Source organism: Festucalex cinctus, chromosome 20 (genome assembly GCF_051991245.1).
Source record: "Festucalex cinctus isolate MCC-2025b chromosome 20, RoL_Fcin_1.0, whole genome shotgun sequence".
Classification (NCBI taxonomy): Eukaryota; Metazoa; Chordata; class Actinopteri; order Syngnathiformes; family Syngnathidae; genus Festucalex; species Festucalex cinctus.
The window spans coordinates 8531285-8553606 of NC_135430.1; the positions used below are offsets into that span (position 1 = coordinate 8531285).

The 22322-nt window shown below is 41.3% G+C and overlaps 2 protein-coding genes across 8 annotated transcripts in view; one reads left to right on the forward strand and one right to left on the reverse strand.

Moving 5' to 3' along the window:
* Positions 1–408: 408 nt before the first annotated feature.
* Positions 409–15550, reverse strand: nfx1 (nuclear transcription factor, X-box binding 1). 2 transcript variants are annotated; one of them, XM_077509446.1, is made up of 24 exons: positions 15458–15550; positions 14352–14453; positions 13020–13733; positions 12243–12404; positions 10921–10998; positions 10721–10826; positions 10537–10608; positions 10301–10440; positions 9987–10086; positions 8696–8913; positions 8308–8405; positions 8201–8231; positions 8030–8112; positions 7664–7772; positions 7381–7500; positions 6210–6289; positions 5896–6129; positions 5739–5812; positions 4373–4474; positions 4153–4290; positions 3056–3122; positions 2548–2693; positions 1488–1592; positions 409–1405 (listed from the first exon to the last, which is right to left on the reverse strand). In XM_077509446.1, the coding sequence occupies exons 2-24, from the start codon at positions 14368–14370 to the stop codon at positions 1330–1332; spliced, it is 3072 nt and encodes a 1023-aa protein (XP_077365572.1). In that variant the 5' UTR covers positions 14371–14453; positions 15458–15550; the 3' UTR covers positions 409–1329. The 2 variants fall into 2 exon arrangements, with proteins under 2 accessions (XP_077365572.1, XP_077365571.1); XM_077509445.1 differs by lacking the exon at positions 15458–15550 and having other exon boundaries at positions 14352–14612.
* A 627-nt stretch (positions 15551–16177) lies between these two features.
* Positions 16178–22322, forward strand: part of asap1b (ArfGAP with SH3 domain, ankyrin repeat and PH domain 1b) — a 50285-nt gene continuing 44140 nt past the window's right edge. For 3 of the 6 annotated variants that reach the window (XM_077508533.1, XM_077508534.1, XM_077508535.1), the window contains exon 1: positions 16351–16616. In XM_077508533.1, the coding sequence (XP_077364659.1) occupies positions 16491–16616 (126 nt within the window). In that variant the 5' untranslated portion in view covers positions 16351–16490. Of the gene's footprint in view, positions 16617–22322 lie in introns of all 6 variants that reach the window. The other 3 variants (XM_077508532.1, XM_077508531.1, XM_077508536.1) reach the window with 2 other exon arrangements.

The window sequence follows — 22322 nt, forward strand, 5'->3', positions numbered from 1 at the left end:
TTGGGTCACTATTTTTTTTTTTGTCTTTGATATTAGTTGTTGAGCTGCCACAATGATATAACCGACTGTGTGAGTCACCATACTGTCATGTCTCCAACACCTCAGTGCAGCCCACTTGTATCCACCCACCCACTTCAGAAGGCTTCAGGGTTTTATAGTAATCGCTGTATGTATGCAGAAAAACTCTCAAAAAATAGGGATGAAAAAAAAAAGCGTCCTTCAAAGTAGAACTTTTATTTCACCTTTTTATGATAAGTGCCTCTCCTCGAGGAGAGCTGGCATTTGGAGGACCAGAACTGCCAAAATTAAAAATAAATCAATGACTAAATAAATAAATGAATACATGTGAAAATTAAAAAAAAAAAAAAAAAAAAAAAAAAAAAAAAAAAAAAAAAAAAAAACGTGTGTGTGTGTGTGTGTATATATATATATATATATATATATATGTTCACAAATTAATATAAATGGAAAAATATATATATATCCCTAAATAAATAGAATTAAAAAATAAATGCAAAAATAAAAAACAAGATTCAAAAAATTAATGCGTAAAAATAAATGTCAAAAATAAATACAAAAATAAATATATAAATAGAATTAAATAATCAACAAAAATGCTGTACTCTCTCCATTTATTTGTTACATGCTGCAGATGCTCTGTCAGGTCGAAATGTTATTCAAATGAGGGGGCGGTCCTAAGCGTGTCTTGGGTTGGGCTTTCAATGGTTTCCTTTCAATCCTGTGAGCGGGTCAGCGAACAAGGAAGTCTTGTTGGCTTGCATGGAGAGCTCCAGCAACGGACGACAATCTTGTCCACGGTCACCACGACATGTTCGACCCGCTCACTCTAGGCAGTTTGCAACAGCGGAGAGGACCACCCCTTCATTTGAATAACATTTCGACCTGACAGAGCATCTGCAACATGCATTAAATAAATGTGAGAGTACAGCGTTTTTATTTATTGATTGCTATTTAATTATATTTATATATTTATCTTTGTATTTATTTTGTCGTTAACTACATTTTTTGAATAGTTTGTATTTATTTTTACTTTCATTTATTTAGGGATATATATGTTTTGTTGTTTTTAATTTCCATTTATATTTATTTTTTGTATTTAATGTTTGAATTATATTTTTTTATATCCATTTTATTTGAACTTTTATTCATGTATTTATCTTGTCATTTATTTATTTTTAATTTTGGTCCTCCTTACTGGCATACAACCGGTAACGTGCCCAAACTCAAGACCAGATTTAGGATTCATGCTCGTGGAAGTTGGTAAGCTGCGTTCATGCTATTTAACGATTGCATTCTTGCTCCATTTGTTCAGTCCTGGACGTCGAAATAATCGATTACTGGCTCTTCTTTGACCAGCTTGGACCAGGGGGTGGTGCCGGAAACCCTGTGAGCAGAATTTGGGGGGGGGGGACAATATGTAAGAGGGCAAAAAAATGGCGCCCGTTGACAGAAGCCAAAGAACTGACCTGCTGCTCGCCTGCTTGATGTGAGCGATGGGCACGGGGGCCCTGGTGGTCGTCTCGCGCTCGATCAACGAGGTGAGCGTCCATTTTGGACACAGTGACTTCCCCCTGAGAACAAATGGACACCTGTTTTCTGGCTTTAGTCATGTGACGTTTGCAAACAGAGCTATGATTGGTCGTTACCTGAGCATGTGTGATGTAATTTTCAGCAAAATGTGTTTTTAACTCATTTGCTCCCAATAACGTGTAAATATGTTTTTTTTTTATGTTTTAAGTGTTCCAAAGACGTATTTATATGTTTTAGTTTTTGCTAGAGCATAAATGCAGCCTCTCAACAGCAAATAAAGGTTGCATAAATAGTAGTTATTACATAAACGGCCAGTAGGTGTCAGCAGAGCAACGGCGCTCAACCAGGGCCATGTTGAAAAAAAGCTCAATGGGGTATATGCCATGGAAGAGGCGGGATGTGATTTTGCACATCCGTTTATTTCCGGTCCGTGTTGCGAACGCGCAACCCAGGGGCACAAAGTCGGAAGCACAAGTATTTTTGACGCAGCCCACACGTCGCAAAATGAACTGGAAACAAACTGTTGTGCAAAAAACAGTCCCGCCTCTTGCGTGGCATATACCCCATTACTCACAATTTTAAATAGATTTGTGAAAACTGATGAAACTTAGCTTTCTTCTAATGCTAATTGCTGCAAAACGGAAACAGATAGAAATATCCTTTTTTTTTCCTGATGAAAGAAGATATTTTAAGTTTTCTTTTGATAGGTTCCATGTTTTTATAGCAATAGAACAATATTCTGTCGGCCTTGCAAAATCAGTCAAAATCCAGTAAAACAGCCGGGAGCAAAATGGGATTGCTTCTGTGAAAATAGCTGGGAGTGAATGAGTTAAAGGAACATTATCAAATTAATTGGAGACAAAAAGATTCTTACAATGAAAAATGGCCAAATGAGTCAATATCCTGCCATATAGCAAGTAACCCGCGCTATAAAATGATTTGATGTGAAATGTGCAATGCTGCAAACGGTGATGTTGCCAAATTTCAACGGCTTACTTGTGCGCCGTGACGACCACGTTGCGATTGGGCTCGCTGTCGTAGCTGACGCTCTCCACGGCGTAGACCTCAGCCAGCTCGTGGACGATCCTGCGGCGGTCCCGGTTCATAGGCTGGAAGCAGTGGCTCCTCTTTGGCTGTTTGCCCTGAACAACAACAACAAAAACCCACGCTAAATCCTTGACCTTACGATTTGCCTGCGATATAACCGTCCTCGTGTCAGGCGCCACCTTCAACCTTAAAAAAAAAAGAAAAAAAAAAGAAAAAAAAAAGAAAATGCGGTACATTTCTAAGAGTGGCCAACGAGGACGCTACTAATTTACGTAGTTGAGACCATAAAGAGATCTTGTCACAGACCACAGCTGCCTCCTTGCTGGAGAATTGACAGCACCCCAAAATAGCTCAAGATATGCAAAAAACAAACAAACAAACAAACAGGTCAGATAATTATGGTTTTACAAATGTAAACCGACCTATCTATCAAAAGGGGCTAAGAATGCACACTCACCTTTGAAACAAGATCCACAAGATTCTTAATGGCCTCTTCTACACCTGAGACAAACTTCAAGTCTTTTCTGAAAGAGAGCAAATGCACAAAGTGACTTTCTAGTGCGACGTCAGTCCAAACGAGCGCAAAGAAGGAGACCAGCGTTCATTTTGACAAGAAATTTTTTATTTAGTTTTAGTCTTTTGACTCAAATTAAAGTTTTTGTCATCATTTAGTCATCCATTTTGAATCCAATTTTAGTAGACGAAAATACAAATTTTCGTTGATGAAATAAGAGCAACGTTAGTTGACTAAATTGACAATTTAGTCGGCATTTTCCTTCAGCATACATTTAAACTTTTAACCAAAAAATTGTAACACACCTATTTGGAACTATAGTTTAACACGCAAGACACATTTAATACGATGTCTTTATTAACTCATTCAAACCCAAAAACGTATAAATACGTTTTGAATACTTTGTCCTGCAAAAAAATGTATTTATACGTTTCTTTGTGTGTTTTTTTATGCTAGTGCATACAGAAGGCTTTGATACAGCTTCTGGCATGAAGAGGTTGCTTAAAGCAATGGTAGTTATTACAAAAAACAGCCAGAGTATAAGAGATCAAACAGGGCCATGTTGCAACAAGCACTTTTCTCCAGTGTTTTCAACAGGTTTGTAAATAATGATGAAACTTGGCTACATTCTAATGCTAATTGCTGCGAAACGGAAACAGATAACAAATATATACTTTTTTTTTCCTGATGAAAGAAGAGACTATTCTTTTTTTTTTTTGGTAGGTTCCATGTTTTTATAGCAATAGAACAGAATATTCTGTGGAGCTTGCAAAATCAGTCAAAATCCAGTAAAACAGCCAGGAGCGAAAGGGGTTGCCATGGTGAAAATGGCTGGGAGTGAATGAGTTAATTGTTTCCATGAAACATGTTGAACTGACAATAATATATAATAATATATTGTAGAACTTAGTTTTCACATAAATAAAAAAAAAAGTGCATAACTGGTTGAGATTAATTTTACAGCTGCACAATGAATGTAAACATGTTTGAACATGAAATGAAAATTTTCGTCGACGAAATTATCACTGCAGTAGACGCACCTGGCGTCCTCTTTGAGGCTGTTGCTGTACACGGAGGTGGAGCGCACGTGGAAGGGGTCCGAGGAAGGGTCAATCTGCAAGGCCTCGGCCAGGCGCTTGTTCCTCTCCAGTGCGGCGCACTCCTCGTCGCATTCCAGCCTGAAGGGCAAAAAAGCGGCGAGGTCAAAACCAGTTTGACGGCAACACTTGCCTCAAGCCAAACTGCCGGCCATTTTGCTACCTGCTCTGCTTGAGCTCCTTCTTGGCGAGCAGCGGGCCGATGTCCATGGAGTCGCCCGGCTGCATGTCGGACAGCTTGCTGGCCATGGCGATGGCCGTGTACCTGCGACACCAAGTCAATATGACATTATATTTTTGTTTATGTAGTTGTATTTAGGGCTGGGTATCGATTCCAATTTCCTCAATTTCTAATTTATTCAATTTAATTAATTTTAAATCCAATTTCCTCGATTTCGATTCACAAGAGTTCAGTTCGATTCGATTCAATTTTCCCCAATTCGATTAACTTCAGTTCAATCCAATATCAATTAATTATGGAACGTCAATTCTTCTTAAATGTCAAGGACATGATAAAAACTCCACAAATATTAAGTTCCAGAGTAAATTTTGCAGAGGCGGTAACTGGTCAAATGATTTAGTTTGTTAACTTGTTTGCTCCCAAAAACATATAAATATGTTCTATTTTAAATATTACCAGTGTCCCAAAGATGTTATTTTTTATTTATTTATTTATTTATAATGCTAGAGCATACAGAAGGTTTTGATGCAGCCCCTAAAATGAAGAACCGTTAAAGCAATGGTAGTTACGACAAAACAGCCAGCAGGTGGCAGCAGAGTATAAGAGCTCAACCAGGGCCATGTTGCAACAAGCTGTTCTCCGCACTGTTTTAAACAAATTTATGAATAATGACACTTAGCTATATTCTAATGCTAATTGCTGCAAAACGGAAACAGATACAAATACACATTTTTTACCTGAAGAAAGAAGAGACTCAACTTTTTTTTTTTTTTTGGGGGGGGGGGGGGTTCCATGTTTTTATAGCAATATTACATAATATTCTGTGGGCCTTGCAAAATCAGTCAAAATCCAGTAAAACAGCCGGGAACGAAGGGGGTTGCTTCAGTGAAAATGTCTGGGAGTGAATGAGTTAATGAAAGTAACATGTTATAATCAGTTAAGTGTTACACAAACATTGACTTCAGCAAGGATGAGATGAATATATGGTCATAATTCTAATATAATAATTGTAAATATAAACTTTAAATATTCTGAATTGTCTTAGTGTGCAATAAGTCAGGTAAGATAAAAAATTGTATATATTGGCCTTTAAAATTCTATTTTCTTAAGAATTTATGGGGGGAAAAGTGAGATATTTAAATCGATGCATGGTTTTATGAATCAAAAAGCAAACTCGGTTCAATATCGATTATTCAAGTTTTTTTTTAAACCCAGCCCTATTTGTATTTGCTTTTATTTTATATTGTTTGACTCTGCTGTCTGCAGCCATGTTGTCGTTGCAAAAGAGAATCCCATTAGGAAGCTGGACAAAAGTCAGACATTTAATAGTTTCATTAACTCAACCGACCTCTGATAGGAACTGGCAGCCTCGGTGCACGACACCGTTTCCTTCCTTCGACCGCAATCGCACTGCAGCGCCACCTAAGCGTATTACACAGGATTAGCAAAGCACCCCCCGTAATACACGTACAGCCTCATTGTGTTGAAATTTTGTCATTTACTACCTTGGCGGCGCAGGTGGTTTGCGGGCAGGCGGTGCCCATGTGGCAGGGGGCAGCGCAGGCGTGGCCGCAGTCAGGGCGGGAAAGCGCGCACGGCTGGCGGCATCCGCCCGCCGCTACCGAGCAGTCGGCGCGGTGGCAGATACGCCTGCAGCGGTGCATCTGGCACGGTAGCGTTTTGCCGCATGTCAGCCCGCAGGAAATGTCTTGCAGGTGGCAAGGGATATTGCTGCGTTGCTTTAAAATAAAATTAGATTTCAAAGAAAAAAAAAAAGGGGGGGTGGGTAAAGTGTGAATCATCAAGAATGTGGCATCACCTCGTGCTTTCCCATGCACCATTTGTCGGTCAGGTAGGTGCAGGGGGGACACTTCTCTTCGCTGTGGCAGTTGTGGAACACTGAAACAGCAGAGTTGTTGTCAGGGTTATTATAGTTTGGGAATTTTTAATTTTAGTTAGTTTTGATCTTGTTTTGAGCTTTGTGTTTTAAATTCAGTCAGTTTTAATAAGTTTTCTGGGTGGCTCTGTTAGTTGTTATTACTTTTAGTTATTTAATAAATGCTTCATTTTAGTTTAGGTTTAGTTAGTTCCAGTATTCTTTTTTTTTTTTTTTTTTATGTGTATAACTTGTGCGCAATATTTAAAAAACACCATGGAAGTGACATCATCTGAAGGTGCTTTTCTATTGGCTGCTGCCAGATGACGTCACTTCTGTGTGACACACTTTCAAACGTCCTTATTCCGGTTAATATCAAAATAAATCTACTTAAAATCACGTTTAAAATCATCCCCAAAAGCTCGTGCATTAAATTAATTAGCAAAGACTAAAACGAAAAACATTTTTGCTATAATTATAGTTAGTTTTAGTTAGTTTTGTAAACATAAAATGTAGTTTTGGTTAGTTTTCCTTTTTTTAAAAAGCATTTTCGTTTTGATTTTATTTCGTTAACAAAATTGTTTTTGAATTTTAGTTTTAGTTTTTTCATTAGTTTTAGTTCTCATAAAATAACCTTGGTTGTTGTTAAATGAATTGTCAAATGTTCCTGCTAAGCGCATATGGATAATCGGGCCAAATTTATCATTTTCACATCCTTGCGATCAACATCAGCAAGTTATCTTGCAGTGCTTGGTGTGTTATTAAGAGTAATTTTTTTTTTTTTATCCCTGAGCCGCTTGAAAAACGGTCTGGGCCAACAATCATATATGAAACCAACATTGAAGCTGGAAAATTACACGGAAAAGTCTTTGCAAGCAAAATGTAGCTTAAAGCTTCCCGTGTTTCTTCTGCTCCTCCTATCCTTTCTTCTTCTTTCCATTTCCCAGAAATCTGGATGCCCCGTGGCACTGTGGTGCCGCTCGCAGCGTAATCTTGGTACTGCGACAGACAGCTATGTGTGTGATATGCTGTGCTGTTCATCTGTTCATGAGCAGTAAGCACACATTTACACTTTTTGTTTTTCCCTTGACACGCAGCATGTAACACGCCTTACCTGGATGGTCACACTCGTGTCTCCTGGTACAGGGGTTCTTGCACTCAGGCGGGCTTGTGCCGCACGGGATGGGCGGGTACAACACAGACGCCCCGCAGTGGCACGTCAGCTCGTCAAAACCTGCAAAAACCACACAAAATAAAAAACGACAGAAGGGAGGGAGGAAGGACGGTCCAAGATCATGGTTAATTACATCCAGACAAAATACAACTAAATGACTCTCAAAAAAAAAAAAAAAAAAAAAAAAGGTAAACATGATTAAATATAGCTGTATGTGACTCACTGGACTGCCAGCAGGGTTCACAGTTGCCACGGTGACAAGGCTCCTGGCAGCGATGCAGCCCACAGATGAGTTTGTAGCCGCAGATCAGCTGGCACTTGTGATCTACGCTCTGCATGAAAGGGCATGAAAGGCAAAAACCCACAAAATCAATCCCAAAAACTCAACAGTTCAAAAGTTCAGTGCCAAGCAGTTATTTTGGTACACAGTTGTTGTGGTAGGTCGCCACAAACAGTGAGTGGTGGAAAGAAAAAAGGTCATGTCCAGAATAGGAAGATCCAAATTTTGTCAATTTCTGATGCCCCACTTTACTGAAGGACACACACCAGTAGATGGCAGCACCTTAGATTTGAGATCAGCCCAACTCACCACACAGCACAGCTCGCCGCACTTGTGTCGGCCGCAGGAGCGCTTCTTGTTGCAGCGCTTTTCGCAGGTGAACACCAACTCCTCTGGAATGCAACAGACAAAAGAATGAAAGCGTGCCGAAATGTTATTGTTATTGTTAAGATGCATTTCGTCTGGAAGTGATGAGCTCACCCTCTCTTTTGATTGTGGCACACGGGACCTCCTGAAATGGGACTCAATGTCAGTTGGAGAAAATAAAACATGATGGGCTAGCTGTGCGTTTTTTTTTTTTTTGTCACCTTTGTCTTGGAAGCACATCTGCATCTGATGGTAGAAGTCAGGGAACACGGCCCACAGGCTCCCTCGTGGCACAGCTTGTCGCATTGGTGGATCGTGTCTGAAACATATGGGTAGGAACACCGGCTCACTTTTGCCGACCTCAGCGGAATTAAAAAAAATAAAATAAAAATGCGATGTCTTCCATATTACTTTTATGTGTGTGCAACCTAAAAAAAATACTATCATGGCAAAGTTAAAAACACAAAAGGCCCAGTCGTCCTTTTAAAAAAAAAAAAAAAAAGTACTAACAGCGCCCTCTGCTGCCCAACATGATAATGAATGCCTTGCTGCAAAAAACAAACTCGAGCAGCTGCATTATAGCAGGAATATAAAAAGTCTGTGTAGTACCGTTGGAGCCGCAGGGCAGGGGCATGCCGCAAGTCTTCCTGCAGGAGGGGATGGGGTCGGAGCAGCTTTTTCGCTCAGGGCAGCCCAGCTCCAGGAGCTTGGCCAGTGGTGTCTGGCCGCAGGGGCAAGTCTTGACTGCGCTCGGCGAACGAGGGCATGGTGGGCACGGGCCGCGGTGGCACGGCTGCTGGCACTGGTGGGCTTCACAGTTTAACATCCTGGGAGAAGAAGGACGGGCGGGCTTAGTGGATTCATGGAAACGGGTTAAAAAAAATAAAATGAAAAAAAAGATGATCAAACTTCACTTTCCACAGCAGCTAGTAAAAAGACTATTAGCAAAAAGTGGTTGAATCCATTACCCCCTACACTGGAGGAGTAGTTTGGGATAGTTCCTCAGGGTTTTTCCTGTGTACAAAATTCAGAGGCGGCCACCTCCACCTAATTTGCTCCCCACCTCCAGCCTGGGCCAACACGGCGCTCCAGCTGTGTTGATTGAGCTCGGGAGGAACACGTTTTAACTGCAGTTGCAGTGTTGCGCCATTATGGAGGCGCTATATCAACAGCATAACAACGGAAAGACCTGAAGCAGCAACCGAAGAAGAAACAGCTTTTCTTTTTTTTAAACTTTAACGTACCGTAGAAGAAACAGATCATGGCGCAATCGTTGCACACGCCCATTTCCTGGTTGCGAGGCAGAGGCGGCGAGTCATAAAAACACAGTATATAAAATAAATATAATAGTATTTTACAACAACGCCAAACCATACTTACAACTTAATATGAACTAGTGAATGAATTTTTAATGATTATTGTTAAAGAAATAGCAAAAAAAAATGAATGGCAACTTTGTATTTATATAATGCCTAATTTCTAGCCCCTGATTGTAAAATGGCTGCAGGAGGGCAGCTTATAATGGTATCGGTCAACGCCTCGAGTACCGATACCTTAAAGTAAGACTGGTATTGGCACTGATACCTGGTATTGGTAGTCACCCATCATAGTCAGGGTGATACCACCTTTGCCTCAATTTGAGCCAGGTAAAACCCTGGTTCCTGATTAATATAAAATTTAGAAATTGACTTAGGCTGCTGCTGAGTTTGACTAAACTTGTATCCACTTGAAAACCTATTTCTGAATCTAAAATCATTTATCTTCTCCAATTGAACATTATGCCACTTTTTTTTTTTCATGTTCCTCATTCAAAACAATGGTGGGGGGGGTGAATGAAATTGTAACTATCTATACACTTTCCCTAATCAAGCGATAATTGAAACAAAAAATAAAAACTTACTTCCCACAAACTTTTTGGCAAGAAAAATTCCCCGAACCATCCAATCCCTCTTCATCCGTGCCACAGGGGACCTCGCGAGTGGAGACTCCACAGTAGCAGGCTAGCGTGGGGTCACAAAAGTCACATTACATATATATGTTAGCCAACCACCCAAAAAGGTTGGACCCTGTTAGCAGTGTTTAGACTCCTGGCGGCACATTCAACATTTTATTGTAAAGAAACTTGAGTTCTGCTTTAAAATCAGAAATCTATTAAATTCTTATGAGAGGAAAAAAACAAAACAAAACAAACGGCAACTTTATTTTGAGCCTCACCTTGCTGTACTTGCAGCTGGCAGGGCTGACACGATCCGCCGTGGCACACCTGAGCGCACGTATGTCGGCCGCAGTTGAGCACCGTGCCGCACGCCTGCTCACAGTGGAGGAGCGACGGCTGGCTGCAGCGCATGGGCTGACTGTGAAGAGGCAATACAACAAAACCCGTTTGAAGGAGGAAAGAATGGCGGGAAAGCGCAGGATGTATTGGGGGGGAAACTGGATGCGTGTAATACCTTGTTCTTCCACAGACGCAGGATTTGGTCACAAAGGCGGGACACTGAGGACAAGGCCCCGGATGACATAATCTGGAGACATGGAAAGGGGTGAAACAACAAGTTCTTTAATAAATGTTTCTCTTTTGTGGCCATAATTTCCCTACAGAGCGAGTTTGTATTTGTCTGTCAGGTGTTAGCTCACATGTTGCAAGGGTGGTTGCAGTCCGCACTGCTTCTTTTCCTCCCACACATGTCACCGCAGCTGTGGGGGATCTCGCTGCGCTGCCACTCAGGATTGGTCACTTTGCCTGTGGGGCAGAGGGCGGTCAAGCCATCTTATTTTGTGTCGAATTTTGCGCATGATGGCGACTTTGAATGAGAAAGAGAGAGAAAGAGACTCACTGCAGAAGCAGGTGTAGGAGGCCGGGTGCTTGAGTGCAACATTCTGACAGGCGGGACAACGCCAACCGTCAGATGAATCTGGAAAAGAAAAGATACGACAGCAAAGCAAAGGTGATGAAACCCAAAAATCAGCAGCACATATTTGAACAGCGCTGTCGCTTCTCTTGAAAATGTAGGGAATAAAAAAAAAAAAAAAAAATCCACAAAAGCATGCTAATATCACTTGAAAAAGAATAAAGATGTAGCTCAGTGTCACATAAGCATACGTCCAATCCAATTCAGCATGCCGCTCCTTCTGGTGTACCCACCTTGGCCACCAGGAGACAGTACCATACAACAGAGTCATGCAGTCACAAACGAAGAAGACTAGACTTTGAATTAAATCTTACACTAAACAACAAAAATATAATAATTGAAAACAAACACATTAATTTGATTCCCTTCCTAACATAAATGACAAAAAAATTTTTTTTAAATCTGCCAGAACAGCTTTAAACTCTTTGACCGCCAAAAACGTTTAATGACGTATTCTAACATCCTAATGAATGCCGCCATAAACGTTAATTGACGTTTATTATGTTTTTTTCCCCCCTCGCAATAGGCAGTGCAACGTCTTGTGCAGCGCTACCTTGTCATTGGGGTTGTGAAATCAAAAACAGCCACTAACTACGGCCAGCAGGTGGCAGCATTGTATCGATACAATGGGCTGCCGGTAATTACAATGAAACATGAAAAATCTGATGTAATAGAATGTTTTCAAGGATCACGTGAATGATCAAAGCCTTTGTCACATTAAATCTAATTCACAGAGTGTCACGAAACAAAAAATATTAGTGTCAGAGTCACTGTTGTACAAAAAATGTATCATTTCACAAAAAGCTTGTTTTCTTTTTCTTTTTTTTTTGTATTTTCGCTTATGTCACTCAAATGACCTATTTTCAAATGGTGATTACTAAAGAACGGAATAAGGTAGAAGCGTACTTTTTCCCTCATAAAAGAATGGAATCCAATCTTTCATATTGTATGCACCATGTTTAGTTAGTCATACCGCACAATATTCTGTTTGCTTTGAAAGATAAGTGAAAATGCTCGAAATCGGCTGGTACTGTCGGCGTTGTTTTTCGGCTAGCGTTTGACAATCAAAGAGTTACAAAATATTTCTAAGAAAAAGAAAAAAAAAACATTTGACTCTCATCTTAATCCAAACAACCAAAATGTAATCTTTCTGCCAAATGACTTGGACAAAGTTCCAACTGCTACAGCTGCAAAAGGAGATGACAGTTAAGCGGCGTAGGTTTACACTGTCGTCGGCGAAGTTGTACCGTCTGCCTGGGAGGCGGGCGAGCGGGCCCACTTCTTGATGCAGTTAAGGTGGAAGACGTGGAAGCAGCTGCGGCAGCTCCACACGGGCGCCATCAGGCGGATGACGTCACAGCACACCATGCACTCGTACTTCTCCTCTGACAGCTGCTCAATCAGACACCCTGAAAGGTCGCCAAAGGACAAGGGTCACTTGCTTTCGGGGGCACACCAAACCTACGCATCAAACTCTTAAAATATTTTATGCTCATATTTAAAAATTGTATTCATAATCATTAATGTAATTAAACATTGTGTTATTAATCATTAATTTAAATATAATTAATTTGCAAATTTAATGAAGTAAATTCTATAAACGGTTTATTTCACAAATATTTTTCAGTGCTGTGTCGTTTTGCTTTAATATATTAAAATAAGTAGGCTCATTTTTCGCTCCACTCATTACAAATTAATTTAAAAATTAATCATTTCAGAAAAGAATTTTTACGAAGTTTATTGTATAACATAATTCTCACTTTTTATTATATATAAATAATGTAATTATAATGAATTACACGACTATTAAATAATTTGTTTACTTATTTTTTCCATTTTATTTAGGAAATATTTTTATTTTATTATTTTTTTTATTTATGTTATTATCTTTCCTATTTATTTTATTCATTTGATAATTAATGTACTTATAATTATTTTTAAAAACAAAAATATTTTGTGGAGATAAAACAAACAAACAAACTGATAAGCAATTTTGGGGAAACAAAGCAGCGTGGGTGTCCAACCTGTCTGCGTTTCGTTGCTTTCTGGCATGTTGCGGTTGCGTGCTCCCCTTTGGCCTCCCTGACTGTCGCTTGGGTGTCGTCTGCCACGGTTGCCGTGGTGACCGACTGCTCCATCTATCTCGTCCCGCGCTGGCACTTTGGAAGGTTTGATGGGTCCTTGTTGTCGTTTGTGTTCGGGCTGTTTCTTCAAATGATCTCCATAGTGGTTCGGACCAGTCGCCGCGGCCTGCTGGCTCCTTCCTCGTTCTTCCGCCGCCTGGTCATCCGGCGTCCGACACCCGACACCGCTGTTCTTCTCCCTTAAATGAGGGTCACCTCCTCGCCTGGGATTCTCATGCCTCAAGCTCCTCTGTTCCGAATTCTTGACGCCGCCATCGCCACTGTCTCTCCGCCAGTTCGCCCGATCTGGCCCGTAGTCTGACTGGTTGCCAGCGAAATCTCTTTGCCAGCGCGTGCCGTGAACATTCTCATTGCCGCCCGGGAATCTCAATCCATCCCGCTGACCTCTCCCTCGCCTCCTCCCGCCCGCCTTGCTCTGTTGGTGGTGAGCATCCTGAGAGGCTGCGTATTGGAAGCTGTGATGAGGGCGGCCATATTGCTGAGAGGGAGCGCTCGAGCGTCGCTCGCCGCTGAATCTTGAATGACCACGTCCGGACTTGTAGTTGTTTGGCTTTTTATGATGCGAAGCGCCCTCTGGATTGAGGTCCGGTGGGTCTACAAGCACAACGGTGACAGTGTTAAATGTGTCCACACACATACACACACAAAAAATAAAAGCAACGAAAAATTTTGAGCGATAGGATGAGAGACTGAGCCCTGGTGCAAATCAAAGTTTTTAAAATGTTTATCATTTCAACCAGTGATTCTCCAAGTGAGGTACATGTGGTAGTTGGTTATTGTTTGTCACAGGAAAATACTAACATCACTGAAATCTTCATTAATGAGTTGTCTGACAATGCTGGTCTCTATGCAATTAAACTTTGAAATTTAACGCATCTACCTACATTTTCCGAAATAGATGTGGGACAAAAAATATCTGCCAGGTTGTTTAAAATCGGCACTCAGACACCGTTGGATTTTAAAAAGTCAATTTTAATGGTATGTCCCCTTTCGAAAAAAGTTCCTAAGGTCCAGAATGTATTATTGCCAATGATTTCAAAGTTCGTGGGCAAGTCAATAAAAACGTCAAAGCAGCTTGTGTGAAAGCGCAGACTAACTTCAATGATCTTAATACATGATGACTAAAAGTCAAATTAGTCATTAACAGAGATAAAGTCTTCTTAAGGGAACGACTGGTTAAAATGAGACCAAAATTCAAATTATTTACTTTACCTGAGGAGCCTTCAGCCATTCAGCACGCTGTTTATCGGCTCTCCCTCGCCAAAAGTTGCCGATATACTGTATGTCCGTTAACGGCAAGTGACTAACGTCCACCTGAAAACCAAGAGTAAGTATTTTGTTTGATTTTCGATTCCCTTTGCTGTATTCTTAGACCGAGTGGACCCAGAGGAGACGAATATTTCCCCTGAAGTTCGACGTACTGTACTCTTTAATAATAATGTTAGCTTAACCGCTCAGCGCGCATGCGCAAAGGTCGGCCATATTTGATCGCTAAGTACGGCAAGGAGTGTAGGTCAAAATACAAACAATTTTGCGCAATGTGCGGTGAGCGTTGATCATCACATTACATCACTCATTCTAGAGGTAAGGGACAAAATTGGTTTAAAATTTTAAATGAAAATTGTATTATTTTAATTTGCATTATTATTGTACATGTCTCACGTACTTTTAAAAATATAAAGGCACAGGTTGTAAATAAAACAAACAAACAAACAAAAACATGTTTTAATTTAGAACTTGATTTATATCAGATCCGTCAGACACATTACATTTAAGTTTCAGAAAGTTTAGCCAAGCTCAAAATGCGGCATAAAAGCGCTTTAGGCAACAATGGTACTTTTGCTCCTCGTTTCATAGCACTCTATGAATTGTTAATGATTAAGTTGTCTGTACGTTGTTGTTATTGTGTTACTGATTTTGGGAGTTTTACTGAGTGGGAGAAAGCTGTTCAGTGTTCACATGTAGGAGCAGTACTGAATCAATAACGTTCAATTGAATTTAATGAGGGCTCGTAACGCATTCCACAAGCCACAAGATGGCGCTTGGTGTGCTTTTGAAAGTCAAATGAGAGAGTCGTACAAAAAAAACCCAAATATGTCGCCACATTTGCAATGCTTGCAAGCATGATGGGCGAGGACAGTTATTTAAAGTTATGAAGCATGCTTTTAGTATCTAATCCTTGACAAGGTAGAAGGTAAGAAGGTAAGGTGACGCTTGGGCTATGGATAATTCTTTTTTCATTATAGCCAGGTTTACAGCATTAACTGGAACAAAAAAAAAGTAAATATATTCCTCGACGTTTTGAAAAGTAACCGTACCGTAAAGAAAGCACGTTTGCTTGGTAAACGTTGAACAGCAGCAGCAGCATTCACTGCAGTCACATGACGCATGCGCAGTGTCAGCTCGGTCAACTGGTGGAAACGGGGAATGTGGGTCAAGGTACTTTTAACAAGCACACTATCGTGGACATGGATGGTGATGTGTCCCCAAAATAAAATGCAGCAAAAGGAAAGTAGACGATTGGCGCGGTTTAGAGACAGCTGACCATGTTTTATTTGTCATTAAACTGGGCCGAACATGACAGAATGGTATTACCAAACGACACAAACGACACCGCTAGTCCAACCTGTCGTTTGCATATACGTGTGCTTTGTCACGCGGGTTTTATTTTGAAACACGTAACAGGAAGTTCCCACCTCGGACGTCCGCTAACTTAGCTGTCGCTCCCGCCTCCTCCTGCTTCTCTTTCTCAGAGAAGCTTGGAGAGCGAGAGTGGCGGCGACGGATGAGTCTGCGGCACGAAAACCTTTCCTATACCTTCTAAAAAGCACCGAAAAAGCACCCGTGGAAGACAGCACCGAAGCCCGCAGCTGTTGGGAGATGACATCAGCGCACCATGGACTACGATAGGGAGGCGGTTTAGCGCGAACGGCGGACGATTGCGGGACCATTTTGTAAACTGGCTTCGTTTTGGAACATCTGTGGAGCAAAATGTGGCCATCCGCTATCCTTCCTCCGAGGTCGACTTAGACGCGCGATTTAGACGTTTGCACGCTCCCTATTTCCTCTCGAAATCCAGCTAATTCCTCCCCCCTCGCCCCCCGGGGAGCAGTGAAGTCATCCGAGAGGGAAAAACGGGACTTAATCATCTCCGTAGCGACAAGGAAAATCCGCTTTTCTCCCCTCCCTCACTCGGACTCGCCCTGCCTCCCCCTCCCGCACAACCCGCTTTTACATGCTGTGCTACCCCTGAAGTGCTCTCTCCTCGACACCTCCCTGTCCCCCACCCCACCCCTCGCCCCTGCTCCCTCCCCATCTAGCCACCCAGCTGGCCATTATCCGCCGTCGAGGATGCCGGATCAGATCTCAGTATCCGAGTTCCTCTCGGAGACGACCGAGGATTACAATTCGCCCACTACGTCCAGCTTCACCACCCGGTTGCAGAGCTGCAGGAACACCGTCAACGTTCTGGAGGAGGTGAGGACACCACCACCGGCAACACGGGATGCATGCTTGCATGCATACATGTTGCAAAAAAAAAAGAAGCTTTTACACTTTTGTAAGGGCATCTAAATGCATTTTCCTCATCACACTGAAGCAGAAATGGGCCCTTTCTTCTTCTTGTTGACAACACGAACGCCCCGAGCTCTCTTGGCTTTCTCTCTGAAGGTGAACTTGTTTGTCCTCCTGCTGCTTTTCTTGTTGTCACATCAGAGCGAGCACTCTAAAAAAGAGAGGGCTTGGGCAACTGTGGTGGAGGATGTGTCGGTTACGTAAACTTGCAGCCTCAGTGCACATCGCTGCCATGCAGGCCAGGCCTGAGCGCTCAGCGTAGCCGTTTCGGGGTCATCCTCTGTCACAAACTGTCGCAAAGAAGTTCGCAAACAGTTTTAATGAGCGCAAACATTTTTTATTATCAAGAAATTTTGAATAAGCGCAAATTTCTTTGTGAGACGAAAAACTGTTGGCGAACATCTGGCGTTCCTTTGCGACCTGGAACAAACCCTGACGAAAAATCAACATTCATTATCTTCGCACACTGGCAAACCTTCACCACTTAGTGGGGTACGGCTTTAGAGAAACCGCCAGAATTTAAGCCCGCTTTTTAAATTTTATATTTTTTAAAATTTTTTACACCTGAGTAGCAGACAAACTCAAAACGGTCCAGTAGATATGTTGATAAGTAATCCTGTTCTATTGTTTCACGTTGTAGCATTTTTGATGGACTGTTATTATTGAGAAATCTTGTCATGTTGCTAATTCCAGTAATTGTCGACGAATCAGTTCATGGTTGTGCCTCCAAAAAAAGGTAAAAGAAATAGCAAAACTTTGATGCTGGATGAACGGCGGTGTTGTGAAATCGGTCTTGTGAGAGTTTCGTGCAACTTTGTATATCACATTTCACAGCAACTAGCTGGCTAGCGGCTACATCAAATTGTTGATGCTGCCCCTACGTGCTAAAGAAAAAGCAAAATGCACTATAAACAACAACAACAGAACAACATATTTGTGATGTTGTTGATGCTGCGTCATCTTCCATCACATCCTGGCTGTGTAATCAGGTCAGGCAGGCCAGCCCCCCCACACCACATACTCTCCTCATGTGTTTCCCACCTCAGGACCCCGTCGTGGTATCCCGATTAAATGGAGCATCAAACTTGGGAATCTCACACACACATGCAGACACACACCTTCGCTTGGATGCCTGAACGTGACCTCATTTCCAAATGTAAAACACGCAGCTCGTTGCCAACCTGAGCGCCTGCAGCCTCCCAGCCATTTGCCGCAGTCCCCCTACGTGGAATATCTTCGGCTATGGCCAGAATAAATTACATTTCAAGATGAATTCTTCATGTCCAGTGGTTTCACTGAACTGAAGCTTTCCTAAAAACCTTGTACTAACTCTACAGTCTGTTTTAAAGAGCAATGATGCCCAAAAATGTTTCAAGCAAGAATATGTTGCACTCTCTGCACTAATCCTCATCCTAACACGACGGTACTCTGATTAATGTTGTGTTTGTGGAATAAGAATGGAATAATTCATCTACGCAACGGTGGCGTCATGTTGGTTGAAATAATTTTCAGATGCAGACCACAAGTGATGTCGAAGCACAAGTAGCACCTTGCGCTTGTAGGTTGTTGATTTACATTTTGTGTCCGATGTTCTGCTGGGGTTTTGGGCAACTTTTGAGGCCCATCTTCCGGTGACTAAAGAGGTGGTGGCTAGTGCGAGCAGTTAAGTTATTGCTGATTCTTTTGAAGTAAGTGTCAGTCTGCCTGTCCGAAGCCGGTTGTAATGAGGAAAAAGCTGGCGTGATGAATCCCTTCCCCGACGCAAACGAAAAACATCTGTATAGGGAGGGGACCGGCGGCCATGTGCTGTGGAATTTTTTTTTTTCATCATGGATGCAGAGATCACATGACAGACAAGACCATTTAACTGTATGACAGTCACTTTTTTTTTTTTTTGGCCTGGCCTGGCCTTGTTGACAAAGTAAATGATGCAAAGGTGCAGTGTGAATATTTCAGGAGTGAAACCCGAGGCAGAAAGTTGACCACAGGCTGACTCATCGTTGTTTTCATTCCTATTCATTATTGATTGGTCCCCGCAAAGTCACCGCAGCCTGCTGACGGATCAGCATGTGCTAATGTTATGCTAATATTAGCGCCCATCTCGCTACCTGTCTGCTCAGCTGTCTGTCGCACACTTGCGAGCTAGCTTCAACGCTCATTCAGGCGATCATGTAGGGCTGTCATGATCGAATAGTTACCATAATCGGATACAAATGTATTTTACATTAAAGTTGATTGCAAAATCCTGTTTTATGATGACTGCTTATTAACCATTTATTGTTGTTTATTTGGCATTTAGGATTAAGGATTGATCTCAAATAGGGATGCATGATAATGCTATTTTCAACCGATACCGATAAACCAATAATTTAGAAGTGCTGATGTCGATAACCGATAAGTAAGTCGATAATTGTTTGCAAAATTAACTTGGATACAAATATACTTTCGGGTCCTACTATATGTCGAACAAATACAGTGAAACATTGTATAAACTTTGAACAATGTTTCAATGTATGTAAAGCACCATGAAGCTGAATTTTATTGATATGAGCCACAACCGCAACAGATGGACCAACGTGGCATGTCGATAATTATTAATGGATCCCTTTATTATTTAGTTTATCTGTATGAAATCAAATTGCCGATAATTATTGGCAGATTTCTCTGTTATGTGGTTTATCTGTTTGGCGTCAAATTGGTAGATAATTGCCGATAATTATCGGCCGCCGATATTATCGTGCATCCCTAATCTCAAACTTGGGTCCTGGAGGGTCGCAGTCCTTTATGCTTTAGAGTTTTCCCTCCTCCAACCCACCTGAATCAAACGATCGGGATAATTATCAGATTCTTTGTTGATTAATTGATTAATTGTGACACCTCTGCTAGCTAACCATTCTTATTAATGTCAAGCTAACACGCTCACTTATTTTTCTTCACCTGACGGCGAGTTAAATATCAGTTGTGGGAGTGTTGCTAGCTGCTATGTTCTAGGCAGGTAGGTAGAAGCTCATTAAGGCCTGGCTAATGGCTATCATGTTCACGTGCTAGACCGTAATGAGCGTCACTGTTAGCCAATAATGATCCACACAGAGGCATGGCTAACTAACACGTTCGTCTCTTTCCATTAGTCAAATGCTAATATTAGCGTGTGGCAGTCACAGAATGCCCACCAGGGGGTTATTTTTTCCACTGATGCTGAATGAACTGATTACCTCCGCAACGGAGGGTTGCTAGCGTTTTTTTCTAGTTTAATATGACTTGACTGTTAAATTAGTGGTGAGGGAGTAAGGAATGAGTGAGTGATTGCAAACGCAGTTACTCATTCCTTACTCTGTAATCGCTACAAAGGTTTTTGAGTGGACATTTTAGGGAACTATCTAAGTATCTAGGTCTGCAAGTTGTAGTGGCCATTCCAACACGACTTAAAATTTTGGCAGACTGTCAAGTTATTTTTGGGAAATCTTGTCATAGTAGCCATAGGGTGTCAAAATGACGCCTTTATTATAGAAAACAACGTGAATTTGTCGTGTGGGCTTTCAAATGGTTGCCAGCTACGTATATAAGACAGGCCTTGACGTTGAAACGGCTCGCTAATCGTGGTAGCGTCGAGTACATTGAGAGACAAGACAAGCGCAAATGTGTTCATGTGTTTGCTTTTTTTCCCCAAAGTATAGCGTCGGAACGCTCCACAGGCGAGTCTTGACCCACTTTTTGCTTTTTATCCCCGCGTACAAAGGAAAGCCTCGCAGCTGATGCCGTGCTGACAGGAAGGAGCCAACGCAAAATGGTGGCCAATGTGTTTTTCCCATTCATTAACATGGATGTGCTTTGATATAAACGACACTACTTTTAGTCACAGTCGACAAGGGAAGCCCTCCTTTGATGCAACGTGACGTGGGCTGCACCGGGAATAATGTTGACTTTTTGCAGTCTTCCCATTCTTTCCATTCAAGTGTGACTGGGCTTGACCGTTTCAGGCTCTTTTTTTTTCTTTCTTTTTTTTTCTTTTTCTTTTTTTTACATAACACCCTTTTCAATGGGAGCTGCATCTGTAAAGGATGCAAACATTGAATGAGGAGTTTTGTTCAGAGCCACCGCGTCTTCCACAGAAGGAATCACTGCCTGATGGATTAAAAAAAAAGAAGGCGTATTTATCTTTGACCAAGCGAGGTCATCACTTGAATTTGAAAGTTATCCATAAAGTTCATCAGTTCAATAGTTTGTCTTCTACATGAAAGCGGAGCATCAATAGTCAACATCACCCCCATGGCAGCAAATAAGATACACTTGTAAAAAGTATCATTCTCACACAGGGATCACGAAAAAAGACAGAGAAGTCATGCTAATTAATAAGCTAAACTAAGATTGACATGAAATCCTTGAAATCATTTAACGCCGGATTTAAAGGCTCAGGTGATTGAGTACACTTTTCACTGACTGGAAATGTGTTAAAGCAGAGAACATCCAACATTGAACAGCAAAATAACAGACCAAAAAAAAAAAGTATCTGGACTCTGAAGAGAAACTCATACTCGCTAAACAGTCTGGAAGACCAGGAGGAGTGGCCTATAACCTTAAAAGGAGTATACGAGAGATACAGTAATGTAATATAAATACAATAATGTTTTCACAACAGTCTTGAGTTTTGATTTTGACTGAAAATGTTTCTAGATCAAATAGTTTGCTGCTAAAGACAATGTGAATTTGCAAAAAAAAAAAACACCTCAAATTAAGTCATTGATTAACAAAACTACTGCTCCATTAAAAATAAAAATAAAAAAATAATCCAGCCTAGCTCATATGTATGGAAGTGTGAAATCTCCAAACATAATCAAATTTTCTCTATACTGATCACATAATTAAATTATACACAGTGCAGCAATTATACTTTGCCGTCCATTTGAAAGAGAGGGAAAGACCTTCATTTAACGAAGGGAAGTGTTTTGATTCTGCGTTGTGGCCACGTTATTTTATAAACACGGCCAAAACGATGTTGACGTCTCGCGCAAAAGCCCTCGGCTCGGCTGATGGGTCATGTGTTGTCACGTGTGGCCGTGTCCTGTCCATCCCAACAATGCAGGCATAGTTCTCTGCTAGACTACCAACTTGTACACGGCAACCATACAAAAGTGATTGGCACAAACAACATAAATTTTTTTTTTAAAATTTATTTATGATGATCATGCTATGTTCACTTATTTTTCCACTAGCTAGCTATGATGCTGAACAAAAATGCCAATGTTAGCTTCTACTTATCTCCCACCTGCCTGTGTACTATAGCTAGCGAGCTACAATGCGCCTCTAGGCCTTGCTAACATGTTCACTTTTTTATTTTTTTTCCCATTTGCTAGCAGAATACTAATATTATATGACACTCCCCTTTTGAGCTACATGCCTGTGGTGACACAAAGTTAGGAGGGGCAAAGTCATCACCGAATTCCATGTGTGTGGATGGCAAAAATCAAAACAAGGATGCCAGCACATCGGTGACATAAAATGGGAGTGTGTATGTAGTATTTGCAAAAAAAAAAAAAAGTACCGGTACACGTGACATTATTGTCCCTGCAACGCATTGTGTCACTTTCCATTTAATATAATTTTTCTAGCGTT